This window comes from Haematobia irritans, chromosome 4, assembly GCF_050003625.1.
Source record: "Haematobia irritans isolate KBUSLIRL chromosome 4, ASM5000362v1, whole genome shotgun sequence".
NCBI lineage: Eukaryota > Metazoa > Arthropoda > Insecta > Diptera > Muscidae > Haematobia > Haematobia irritans.
Genome location: NC_134400.1, coordinates 185,741,991 through 185,756,081, shown reverse-complemented (window position 1 = coordinate 185,756,081; position 14,091 = coordinate 185,741,991). Strand labels below are relative to the sequence as shown.

Here is a 14,091-nt window from a genome sequence, read left to right as displayed (position 1 = left end):
ACATTTTCGATAGAAATGAAATTTTGAGAATATTCAATCATCTGATTTGCCGGGAATTGCCCAACATAGCGCAAAACCACCGTCATACAACGTGTGATGGCTTCGATGATTGACATTTTTGAATTTGTTTTAGCGCCAGATGGAAAGGTCCCAGGGTTTGAGATGGCCAAAAAAATCGTATTTTAGTCTAACCTACTATACCGTAAGACTAACATTTGATATGAAATGACCCATATATAAAATTAAAAACAATTTTGCTTTCAATAAATTATTTTATTAAAAAGACCAGGTTTTTAGAAAAATTGGAAAATTGACAACAAGCATAAATATTGAAATTCCTAAAATTGTTAATAAGAAAATAATCAACACATATTTCCATACACTGGGAACCACAATTTTCTTAAAGCTTTTCCAAGGATTTGCAAAAGGATTGAAGGACGAATCTGGACGTCTATAAAAGAAAATATGTAAAATGAATTTATATGTACATGTAAAACCAATCAAAAAACATAGTCAAACTCAACGAAATTTTAAATAATCCAATTTATTTAAGAAGAAAATAATTGACATTTATTGCAAACGTATCAACGATGATGGGTATAATCTCCATCATCGAGCAGTCGGATGACATTCGTTTTACGACAAATTGCCCGTCTATGTGTTTGTCTAAAGATTTCTATAATAATCCTCGAGGGATTCAATCGATTTTAAAATTTGGCCCGGAAAGACGGATCGCAGAGGACAGAAGGACGGACTTGGCTAGATCGACAGATATGATTTTATGCATTCGACACATATTGACAAAATTATTATACCCATATATAGCCTGATAGACCCATATTTGGTAACTCCTTTAATGCTCACTTGCTTGTTGTTTGTTATGTGTTTAATGACAAAAGAAATTTTAATTTTTCTACAAAATTTGTTTTGCAAACCAATTCTTAATAACTTACTTCGGTTCTGGCAATGGATTCGGAGGATTGCGTCCCAAACCCACTGGATACAATGCGGCCTCTTTCTCTGTTAACACCTCCAATTCCAATTCAATTTTACCCGCTAATCCTGCCTTGTTTCCCAATTCCGGTATATAACCTCGAACAGGAAACCATCCACGTACTTTTTTATGACGAAAAATATTCACCAACTTTAACGGTTGCCCAGCAGGTTTTGCCATTCTATTCATTTGTGGTCCATGCGCAAGTAATGATGTCATTAAATTATCATGCGGCTCTAATTGACATTTCTTGGCCGTCTCAAATGGCTGCGGGAAATTAGAAAGGTTAATTTCCAAGGAGCCCAAAAAATCATCCTTCGATATAATGTCATCATCCCAGATTTGTAGAAATAAAATGGGTGGCTGTTTACTTTCATATTCGTCCATAAGGCCAGTTTTGCGTTTGACAAGCATCTGCAAATGGAATTGATAGTGAAGCACATCGATATGAGTGAATTGAGGATAACGATAATCTTGAGTCATTTATATGCACATAAATATATCCCATTAACGCACTTTTTCGTGTAGCTTTAACTGCCAGTAACAGGATGTGAATTACAAATGTCTTCTCTCCCGTTAACTCTAACTGAAAAATGTTCAGATGTTAAGTTCCTAACTGGTATATGGAATACAAAGGCTTTTTTCTTTATTTTGTCAAATTTTAATTTCTACAGGAAATTTTCTGAAGATGCCCTCTTTATAGAATATTTTGTCCAAATTTCATTTGTATAGGAAATTTTGTCAGATTCAAATTTCTTTAGGAGATTTTTTCAAAATGTAATTTTTAGTGAAATTCTGCTAAAATTCCATTTCTTTTGGAAATTTTACCAAAATTTCATTTCTATAAGAAAATATCTGAAAATTCCATCTTTATAGAATATTTGGTCCAAATTTCATTTGTATAGAAAATTTTGCCAAAGATATTTGAATCTTTAAGAGATTTCTTCAAAATGTAATTTTTAGGGGAATTCTGCTAAAGTTCCATTTCTTTTGGAAATTTTACCAAAATTTAATTTCTATAGGAAATTTTACGAAAATTTCATTCCTTTACGAAATTTTGTCAAAATTTCATATCAAGTGAAATTTTGTAAAAATTATATTCATATAGGAAATTTTGTCAAAATTTCGTTTCTATAAGAAAATGTCTGAAAATGCCCTCTTTATAGAATATTTTGTCCAAGTTTCATTTGTGTAGGAAATTTTGTCACATTCAAATTTCTTTAGGAGATTTTTTCAAAATGTAATTTTTAGGGAAATTTTACCAAAATTTCATTTCTATAGAAAATTTTACCAAAATTTCATTTCTATAGAAAATTTTACCAAAATTTCATTTCTATAGGAAATTTTACCAAAATTTCATTTCTATAGGAAATTTTGTCAACATTTCATATCAATGTGAAATTTTGTAAAAATTCTATTCTTATAGGAAATTTTGTCAAAATTTCGTTTCTACAAGAAAATTTCTGAAAATGCCCTCTTTATAGAATATTTTGTCCAAGTTTCATTTGTATAGGAAATTTTGCCAAATTCAAATTTCTGTAGGAGATTTTTTCAAAATGTAATTTTTAAGGAAATTTTGCTAAAATTCCATTTCTTTTGGAAATTTTACCAAAATTTAATTTCTATAGAAAATTTTACCAAAATATCATTTCTATAGGAAATTTTGTCAAAATTTTATATCAATGTGAAATTTTGTAAAAATTATATTTTTATTAGAAATTTTGCAAAATTTCGTTTCTACAAGAAAATTTCTGTAAAGGCCCTCTTTATAGAATCTTTTGTCCAAGTTTCATTTGTGTAGGAAATTTTGTCAAATTCAAATTTCGTTAGGAGATTTTTTCAAAATGTACTTTTTAGGGAAATTCTGCCAAAATTTCATTTCTATACAAAATTTTACCAAAATTTCATTTCTATAGGAAATTTTACCAAAATTTCATTTCTATAAGAAATTTTGTAAAAATTCTATTCTTATAGGAAATTTTGACAAAATTTTGTTTCTACAAGAAAATTTCTTGCCCTCTTTATAGAATATTTTGTCCAAGTTTCATTTGTATAGGAAATTTTGTCAAATTCAAATTTCTTTAGGAGATTTTTTCAAAATGTAATTTTTAGGGAAATTTTGCTAAAATTCCATTTCTTTTGGAAATTTTACCAAAATTTCATTTCTATAGGAAATTTTACCAAAATTTTATTTCTATAGGAAATTTTGTCAAAATTTCATATCAATGAAATATTGTAAAAATTCTATTCTTATAGGAAATTTTGTTAAAATTTCGTTTCTACAAGAAAATTTCTGAAATGCCCTCTTTATAGAATATTTTGTCCAAGTTTCATTTGTATAGGAAATTTTGTCAAATTCAAATTTCTGTAGGAGATTTTTTCAAAATGTAATTTTTAGGGAAATTTTGCTACAATTCCATTTCTTTTGGAAATTTTACCAAAATTTAATTTCTATAGAAAATTTTACCAAAATTTCATTTCTATAGGAAATTTTGTCAAAATTTTATATCAATGTGAAATTTTGTAAAAATTCTATTCTTATAGAAAATTTTGTCAAAATTTTATATCAATGTGAAATTTTGTAAAAATTATATTTTTATTAGAAATTTTGCAAACTTTCGTTTCTACAAGAAAATTTCTGCATAGGCCCTCTTTATAGAATCTTTTGGCCAAGTTTCATTTGTGTAAGAAATTTTGTCAAATTCAAATTTCTTTAGGAGATTTTTTCAAAATGTAATTTCTAGGGAAATTCTGCCAAAAATTCCATTTCTTTTAGAAATTTTACCAAAATTTCATTTGTATAGGAAATTTTACCAAAATTTCATTTCTATAGGAAATTTTACGAAAATTTCATTCCTTTACGAAATTTTGTCAAAATTTCATATCAAGAGAAATTTTGTAAAAATTATATTCATATAGGAAATTTTGTCAAAATTTCGTTTCTACAAGAAAATGTCTGAAAATGCCCTCTTTATAGAATATTTTGTCCAAGTTTCATTTGTATAGGAAATTTTGTCAAATTCAAATTTCTTTAGGAGATTTTGTTCAAAATGTAATTTTTAGGGAAATTCTGTTAAAATTCCATTTCTTTTGGAAATTTTACCAAAATTTCATTTCTATAGAAAATTTTACCAAAATTTCATTTCTTTAGGAAATTTTGTCAAAATTTCATATCAATGAAATATTGTAAAAATTCTATTCTTATAGGAAATTTTGTCAAATTTTCGTTTCTACAAGAACATTTCTGTAAAGGCCCTCTTTATAGAATCTTTTGTCCAAGTTTCATTTGTGTAGGAAATTTTGTCAAATTCAAATTTCTTTAGGAGATTTTTTCAAAATGTAATTTTTAGGGAAATTCTGCCAAAATTCCATTTCTTTTGGAAATTTTACCAAAATTTCATTTCTATAGAAAATTTTACCAAAATGTCATTTCTATAGGAAATTTTACCAAAATTTTATTTCTATAGGAAATTTTGTCAAATTTCATATCAATGAAATATTGTAAAAATTCTATTCTTATAGGAAATTTTGTCAAAATTTCGTTTCTACAAGAAAATTTCTGAAAATGCCCTCTTTATAGAATATTTTGTCCAAGTTTCATTTGTATAGGAAATTTTGTCAAATTCAAATTTCTGTAGGAGATTTTTTCAAAATGCAATTTTTAGGGAAATTTTACCAAAATTTCATTTCTATAGGAAATTTTACCAAAATTTCATTTCTATAGGAAATTTTGTAAAAATTTCATATCAATGTGAAATTTTGTAAAAATTATATTTTTATTAGAAATTTTGCAAAATTTCGTTTCTACAAGAAAATTTCTGTAAATGCCCTCTTTATAGAATATTTTGTCCAAGTTTCATTTGTATAGGAAATTTTGTCAAATTCAAATTTCTTTAGGAGATTTTTTTTAAATGTAATTTATAGGGAAATTCTGCTAAAGTTTCATTTCTTTAGGAAATTTTACCAAAATTTCATTTCTATAGGAAATTTTGTCAAAATTTAATTTCTATGGGAGATTTAGTCAAAAATTTATTTTTATAGGAATTTTTTCAAAATTTAATTTCTATGGGGAATTTTGTCAAAATTTCATTTCTATAGGAAATTTTGTCAAAATTTCATTTCTATAGGAAGTTTTTTCAAAATTTCATTTCTATAGGAAATTTTCTCATCATTGTATATCTATGTGGACTTTTTTAAAAATTCCATTGCAATAGGAAATTTTGTCAAAATATAATTTTTATATGAAATTTTCTCAAAATTTCTTTTCAATAGGAAACTTTATAAAATGTCATCCTTCATGACAAATTGTCCGTCTATCTGCTTGTGCGAAAGATTTCTATGATATTTTATCAAAATTTAATTTCTATGGGAAATTTTATCAAAATGTAATTTCTATGGGAAATTTTCATTTTTTTCATTTTTATAGGAAATTTTCTAAAAATTACATTTCTATAGGAAATTTTTATCAAAATAGCCGATCAATGTGAAATTTTTTAAAAATTCTATTTTTATAGAAAATTTAATTTCTATAGCAAATTTTTTCAAAATATAATTTCTATAGGAAATTTTCTCAAAATTTCATTTTAATAGGAAATTTTATAAAATATCCTCCTTCATGATACATTGTCCGTCTATCTGTTTGTGTGAAAGATTTCTGTGAAATTTTCTCAAAATTTCAATTCTATAGGGAGTTTTCTCAAATTTTCATTTTTATAGGAAATTTTCTTAACATTTCATTTCTATAGGAAAGTTTCTCAAAATGTCATTTCTATGGGAAATTTCCCCAAAATTTCATTTCTATAGAAAATTTTATTAAAATTTCATATCTATGGAAAATTTTCTCAAAATTTCATTTCTATAAGAAATTTTCTCTAAATTTCATCTAAATAGGATATTTTCTCAAAATTTCATTTGTGTGGGAACTTTTCTCAAAATTTCATATCTATGGGAAATTTTCTAAAAATTTCATTCTATGGGAAATTTTCTGAAAAATTTCATTCTATATGAAATTTTCTCACAATTTCATTTCTATACGGTTGTTTATTAAAATTTTCTCAAACTTTCATTCTTGGAAATTTTGTCAAAATTTCACTTCTATTAGAAAATTTTATTAAAATTTCATTTCTATATAAAACTTTATTAAAATTTCATATCTATGGAAAATTTTCTCAAAATTTCATTTCTATAGGATATTTTCTCAAAATTTCATTTCTGTGGGAACTTTTCTCAAAATTTCATATCTATGGGAAATTTTCTCAACATTTCATTCTATGGGAAATTTTCTCAAAAATTTCATTCTATATGAAATTTTCTCACAATTTCATTTCTATAGGGTTATTTATTAAAATTTTCTCAAACTTTCATTCTATTGGAAATTTTGTCAAAATTTCACTTCTATTAGAAAATTTTATTAAAATTTTATTTCTATAGAAAATTTTATTAAAATTTCATATCTATGGAAAATTTTCTTAAAATTTCATTTCTATAGGAAAGTTTCTCAAAATGTCATTTCTATGGGAAATTTCACCAAAATTTCATTTCTATAGAAAATTTTATTAAAATTTCATATCTATGGAAAATTTTCTCAAAATTTCATTTCTATAAGAATTTTTCTCTAAATTTCATCTAAATAGGATATTTTCTCAAAATTTCATTTCTGTGGTAACTTTTCTCAAAATTTCATATCTATGGGAAATTTTCTCAAAATTTCATTCTATGGGAAATTTTCTCAAAATTTCATTTCTGTGGGAACTTTTCTCAAAGTTTCATATCTACGGGAAATCTTCTCAAAATTTCATTCTATGGGAAATTTTCTCAAAAATTTCATTCTATATGAAATTTTCTCACAATTTCATTTCTATAGGGTTGTTTCTTAAAATTTTCTCAAACTTTCATTTCCATTGGAAATTTTGTCAAAATTTCACTTCTATTAGAAAATGTCTCAAAATTTCTTTTCTAAAGAAAAAGTTCTCAAAATTTTATTTCTATGGGAATTTTTTTCAAAATTTCATTTCTGTGCGAAATTTGTTTTAAAATTTTATTGCTGTACAAAATTTTTCCAAAATTTCATTTCAATAGGAATTTTTCTCCAAATTAAATTTCTATAGAAAATTTTGTCAAAATTCCATTTCACTGCAACATTTTGTAAAACTTTTATTAACATAATTTGGCAAATTGAAATTCACTTAATTTTTTCCATTAAAATAATTTTAAATTTTAAAAATGAATGCGATACTTTCAATATCCATAAAATTAAAAAAAAATTAGTCTCCACGAGTGTCCTAAATTCCTATAGAAGCTATGGGAAAATGATATTTAATATTAATTCTAATATTTCGGTACTAATTATCACATTCCCTTGTCCCATCTTCCATTTGCGAATCCATAGGACGGACCAGGCGTACTACTACAAAATGCTATGGACCGAAGAACTGATTAATTCGCAATTAAATTTAATTAGAAGTCATTATTTTTTGTAAAAAAAAAACCTATTATTCGCTTACCATATCCTCGATGATGGAATATTTGAAGGTGAATACCATTCGCCAATTAAATTGACCCTCCCCATCCAATGATCGGTAATGGATATCAGTGATTTGGGCTGCGTCAGGATTAGAGCACCAGCTGCAGATACATCATTAAAAAGGTGGGCGACATGAAATGGTAACAACAAAATCAATCATCGTAGAAAACCACAGATATGCATATAAATATATATGCGTAGAATACCAAGATACGAGTTGAAAAGAAAACGGTAAGGGTAATTCCATTATCGATAAACAAATCATTAAGCACGAAAATCTTTTTCTTTTTCAATTTTCTCATAAGCACATATCTATAGAGAATTTTGTCAAAATTTCATTTCTATAGGAAATTTTATCCAAATTAAATTTCTATAGGAAATTTTGTCACGATTTCATTTCTATAAGAAATTTTGTCAAAATTTCATTTCTATAGGAAACTTTGTCCAAAATTTATTTCTATAGGCAATTGTGACAAAATTTCGGTTCCATAGAAATTTTGTCAAAATTTCATTTCTTTAGGAAATTTTTTTCTTTTAATTTCATTTCTATTTGATATTTGGTCAATATTTCATTTTTATAGATTTTTTTTTTAAATTTCATTTCTTTGGGAAGTTTTTTTCTGTTAATTTCATTTCTATTGGAGATTTTGTCAAAATGTTATTTCTATAGGAAATTGTGCCAAAATTTAATTTCTATGGGATATTTTATCAAACTTTTATTTTTGTTGGAAATTTTGCCAAAATTTAATTTCTATAGGAAATGTTGTCAAAATTTCATTTCTATAGGAAATTCTGTCAAACTTTGGAAGTTTTTTTAATTTCATTTGCAACGGACATTTTGTCAATATTTTTATAGAATTTTTTTTTTCTATTGAAGATTTCTTCACAATTTCATTTCTATAGGGAATTTTGTCAAAATTTTATTTCTATCATTTCTATAGGAAATTTTGTCAAAATTTCATTTCTATAGGAAATTTTTTCGAAATTTCATTTCTAATGGAAATTTTTTCGAAATTTCATTTCCAATGGAAATTTTGTAAAAATTTCATTTTTATAAGAATTTTGTCAAAATTTCATTTCTATAGGAATTTTTTTTTCAAAATTTCATTTCTATAGGAAATTTTGTCAAAATTTCATTTCTATAGGATTTTTGTTTCGAAATTTCATTTCTATAGGAAATTTAGCCAACATTTCATTTCAATAGGAAATTTTGCCAAAATTTCATTTCTATAGGAAATTTTGCCAAAATTTCATTTCTATAGGCAATTTTCTCAAAATTTCGTTTCTATGGGAAATTTTGTCAAAATTTCATTTCTATAGGAAATTTTGTTAAAATTTCATTTCTATAGAAAATTTTGCCAAAATTCCATTTCTATAGGAATTTTTTCGAAATTCCATTTCTAATGGAAATTTTGTTTAAATTCCATTTCTATAGGAAATTTTTTTGAAATTTCATTTCTAATGGAAATTTTGTTTAAATTTCATTTCTATAGGAAATTTTTTCGAAATTTCATTTCTAATGGAAATTTTGTAAAAATTTTATTTCTAATGGAAATTGTGTACAAATTTTATTTTGATAAGAATTTTGTCAAAATTTCATTTCTATAGGAAATTTTTTTTTCCGAAATTTCATTTCTATAGGAAATTTTTTCGAAATTTCATTTCTAATGGAAATTTTGCAAAGATTTAATTTTTATAGGAAATTTTGCCAAAATTTCATTTCTATAAGAAATTTGTTCGAAATTTCATTTCTAATTGAAATTTTGTAAAAATTTCATTTTTATAGGAAATTTTGCAAAAATTTCATTTTTATAAGAATTTTGTCAAAATTTCATTTCTATAGGATTTTTTTCGAAATTTCATTTCTATAGGAAATTTTGCCAAAATTTCATTTCTATAGAAAATTTTGTCAAAATTTTAATTTTATAGGATTTTTTTTTTAAATTTCAATTCTATAGGAAATTTTGTACGAATTTATTTCTGCATAACTCGGCTATCGTGTAAAACCTTTTTTCGGAAGGTTCAAGTGTGGTTCATTGTTGGGTTTAATGAACTGCCTGAATTTATTCTGATAATTGGTTGATAGTTTTGCTGCAATTAGAGGATGCTGATGAAGAATGTGGAAATTCCGAAACGTGCGTCCATCCAACCATCTTGCAGTCTATAGGGCTTTGCCCAAATAAATTTGACAAACATTTTTTTCCTCTGTTCGTTAAGCTACACTTGTAGTTTAGTCAATACATGGTTTTAAGCTGAAATCAAAAACCAACAACAATGGTTAAAGAACAAAACAAAACGAAAATTTCATTTCTATAGAAAATTTTGCCAAAATTTCATTTCTATAGGAAATTTTGTCAAAATTTCATTTCTATAGGAAATTTTTTCGAAATTGTATTTCTAATGGAAATTTTTTCGAAATTTCATTTCAATGGAAATTTTGTAAAAATTTCATTTTTATAAGAATTTTGTCAAAATTTCATTTCTATAGGAATTTTTTTTTCAAAATTTCATTTCTATAGGAAATTTTGTCAAAATTTCATTTCTATAGGATTTTTTTTTCGAAATTTCATTTCTATAGGAAATTTTGCCAAAATTTCATTTTTATAAGAATTTTTTTTCAAAATTTCATTTCTATAGGAAATTTTGTCAAAATTTCATTTCTATAGGAAATTTTCTCAAAATTTCGTTTCTATAGGAAATTTTCTCAAAATTTCGTTTCTATGGGAAATTTTGTCAAAATTTCATTTCTATAGGAAATTTTGTTAAAATTTCATTTCTATATGAAATTTTGCCAAAATTCCATTTCTATAGGAACTTTTTTTGAAATTTCATTTCTAATGGAAATTTTGTAAAGATTTAATTGTTATAGGAAATGTTGCCAAAATTTCATTTCTATAGGAAATTTTTTCGAAATTTCATTTCTAATGGAAATTTTGTAAAAATTTTATTTTTATAGGAAATTTTGCAAAAATTTCATTTTTATAAGAATTTTGTCAAAATTTCATTTCTATAGGATTTTTTTTCGAAATTTCATTTCTATAGGAAATTTTGCCAAAATTTAATTTCTATAGGAAATTTTTTCGAAATTTCATTTCTATAAGAAATTTTGTCAAAATTTCATTTCTATAGGAAATTTTGCCAAAATTTCATTTCTATAGGAAATTTTGTTAAAATTTCATTTCTAATCGAAATTTTGTTAAAATTTCATTTCTATAAGAATTTTTTTTCGAAATTTCATTTCTATAGGTAATTTTTGTCAAAATTTCATTTCTATAGGAAATTTTGTCAAAATTTCATTTCTAGATTAAATTGTTCAAAAATTTTCATTTTTGTAGGAAATGTTTTCAATTGTATTTGTGTCTGTCTATAGAGATACTTATATCATTATCAACTGCTAGCATTTGAAGCACTCACCGTTATAGCTAATATGAGCCAACCCTACACGATTGTCCATTCCACTTTCCTAGCTATCCCATTTCTATCTCAACTACTCACCCCTTCACATAGATATCACTCATGGCAGTCCCAAAAATGTTTCGTTCATCCAGTAGCACATCGCTGACACCGAAAATAACGACGCGTAATTCATACAATTCTGGAGGTTGCGGTGTGATATCAATGACCGGTGGTAGACTAATGGTGCCATCGAATAATTCCACCCACAATTGTATTTTTCCCTTTAGGTATCAGGTATTGTTGGGGTTAGCCATACAAAATTTAATAAAAATTATTAATTGGTCGAATGAAATGGAGCAAATCCCAAAGAGTTTCACATTACCTGCTCAATGCCAGGACATTCAGGACGATATAAAGGACGAGTCTCTACATACTCGGGAATTAATTGATAGCCAAATGATGGTAAATGTTGAAGGTTTTTGAGAGCGGTCAAGCTTAGACGTTCTTGTAGGTCTTCATCTGGAAAAAAAATTAAATATCAAAGAATCAAGGACAAGTTATCGATATAAAAATGAATTCTCTGGAAAACCTGTAGCAATTTCCGTTTCATCTTCTAAGATCTTGCCATCAACATGTATTTCGTTATGTATAAAGGAAGGTATTTTTAAACCATTTTTTATGCAAAGTTCTTGTAGGATATGCCTAGGTGTTTTTGAGTCCCTCCATTTGTTGTAGCCAAAGCTACAATAAAACAAAAATTGATAATTTTTGACTGTCCGAATTACTTAAAGGAAAGAAACAATACCTTGAAAACTCATTTGGAATGCCAACAGTAGCCCTGTGTTTACTACGCCAACGATCTTCAATGTCAATTTTAGTGGAACCAACTGGCTCATCGCGTAACAAATGGCGATTAAACACGGAAATCTCTAAATTGTGCTCCCTGAAAATATAAACGAAATTTTGTTCACATTTCCTATGCAAATGACATTTTGAGAAATTTTCCTAGAGAAATGAAACTATAACACATTTTAGAAATTTTTTTAGAAATGTTCAGAAAATTTGCTATTAAAATGAAATCTTCAAAAAATTTCCTTTAGAAATGAAATGTTTAAAAAATTTCCTATAGAAATGAAATTTTCATAAAATTTCTTATTGTAATGAAATTTTGATAAAATATTCCGGAAGAAATAAAATTTTTAAAAATTTCCTATAGCAATGAAATTTTCAGAAAATTTCCTGTAAACAAAAACATTTTCAGAAAGTTTAATATATAAATGAAATTGTGACAAAATTTCTTATAGAATTGAATTTTTTACAATGTTCCCTAATGAAATGAAATTTAAACAATTTTTTTTAAAGGAATTTTGTCACAATGTACAAATAAAATTTTTAGAAATTTCCTATACCAATGAAATTTTCAGAAAATTTCCTGTAAACAAAAAACATTTTCAGAAAGTTTAATATAGGAATGAAATTGTGACAAAATTTCGTATTGAAATGAAATTTTGACAATGTTCCCTAATGAAGTGAAATTAAAAAAAAGTTTTTTTTAAGAAATTTTGACAAAATGTCATAATTAAATGAAGTATTGAACAAAATGCCGGTACAAATAAAATTTTTAGAAATTTCCTATAGCATTGAAATTTTCAAAAAACTTCCTATTGAAATGAAATTTTGACAAAGTTTCCTAGTTTGGTAAAAAAATTTTATAAAATTTTCTACAGAAATTTAATTTATTTAGAAATTTTCCTTTCTAAATAAAATTTTGACAATATATAGGACATTATCATTGACATTTTAATAGACGTTTCTATTTAAATAAAAATTTTGGAAAGATTTCCTATAGAAATGAAAATTTCCTATAGAATTTAAATTTTCAGGAAAATTCCAATTGAAATTAAATTTTGAGAAAACTTCTTATAGAAATGAAGTCTTGACAAAATTTCCTATAGAAATGAAATTTTCAGAAAATGTTGAGAAACTTTCCTATAAAAATTAAATTTTTAGAAAATGTCCTGTAACAATTAAATTTTGAAAATTTTTCCTATAAAAATTAAATTTTTGACAAAGTTTCCTATAAACTGAATTTTTGACAAAATATCCTATTAAATTAAGCTTTAACAAAATATCATATAAAAATGAAATTTCGACAAATATTCCTATCAAAATGAATTTTTTGCAAAATTTTAACAAAATTTCTTAGAGGAATAAATTTTGCGAAAAATGTTGAGAAAATTTCCTTTAGAAATGAAATTCTTAGAAAATTTCATATAAAAATGAAAATTTGAGAAAATTTTAAATAAAAATGAAATTTTAGCAAAATTTCCTATAAAAAAGAAATTTTTACAAAATTTCCTTTAAAAATAAAATTTCGACAAAATTCCCTATAAAAAATACAATTTTGACAAAATTTCCTATAGAAATTTCTTTACAAAATTTTAACAAAATTTCCTATAGGGATACATTTTGAGGAAATTTCTATGGAAATAAAATTTTGAGAATGTTTAATATAGAAATCAAATTTTGAGAAAATACCTTATAAAAATGAAATTTTGAAAAAGTTTCAAATAAAAACGAAAATTTAGCAAAAATTTCTACAAAAAAGAAATTTTGGAAAAATGTCATATCAAAAATAAATTTTTGACATATTTGCCCATGAAAAATGAAAGTTTTACAAAATTCCCTATAAAAATACAATTTCGACAAAATTTTCTATAAAAATTAATTTATTTATTTAAGAATAAATTTTGAGGAAATTACCATGGAAATAAACTTTTGAGAAAGTTTTGGCAAAATTGAGAAAACTTTCTATAGAAATGAAGTCTTGACAAAATTTCCTATAGAAATGAAATTTTCAGAAAATGTTGAGAAAATTTCCTATAGAAATTAAATTTGTAGAAAATGTCCTGTAACAATTAAATTTTGAAAATTTTTCCGATTAAAATTAAATTTTTGACAGAGTTTCCTATAAACTAAATTTTGGACAAAATATCCTATAAACTTAGGTTTTAACAAAATATCATATAAAAATGAAATTTCGACAAATATTCCTACCAAAATGATTTTTTTGCAAAATTTTAACAAAATTTCTTACAGGAATAAATTTTGCGAAAAATGTTGAGAAAATTTCCTTTAGAAATGAAATTCTTAGAAAATTTCCTATAAAAATGAAAAT

At 24.8% G+C, this 14,091-nt stretch overlaps 1 protein-coding gene across 1 annotated transcript in view; it reads right to left on the bottom strand.

Annotated features, from left to right (window-relative positions):
- Positions 1–252: 252 nt before the first annotated feature.
- The window catches only part of mfr (ferlin family C2 domain-containing myoferlin misfire), a 37,835-nt gene continuing 23,996 nt past the window's right edge, over positions 253–14,091 (bottom strand). The window contains exons 10-16 of the mRNA XM_075303776.1: positions 11,719–11,856; positions 11,503–11,654; positions 11,296–11,432; positions 11,013–11,194; positions 7,498–7,618; positions 954–1,408; positions 253–451 (exon numbers count right to left, since the gene is read on the bottom strand). Of these exons, the coding sequence (XP_075159891.1) occupies positions 277–451; positions 954–1,408; positions 7,498–7,618; positions 11,013–11,194; positions 11,296–11,432; positions 11,503–11,654; positions 11,719–11,856 (1,360 nt within the window). The 3' untranslated portion in view covers positions 253–276. The remainder of the gene's footprint in view (positions 452–953; positions 1,409–7,497; positions 7,619–11,012; positions 11,195–11,295; positions 11,433–11,502; positions 11,655–11,718; positions 11,857–14,091) is intronic.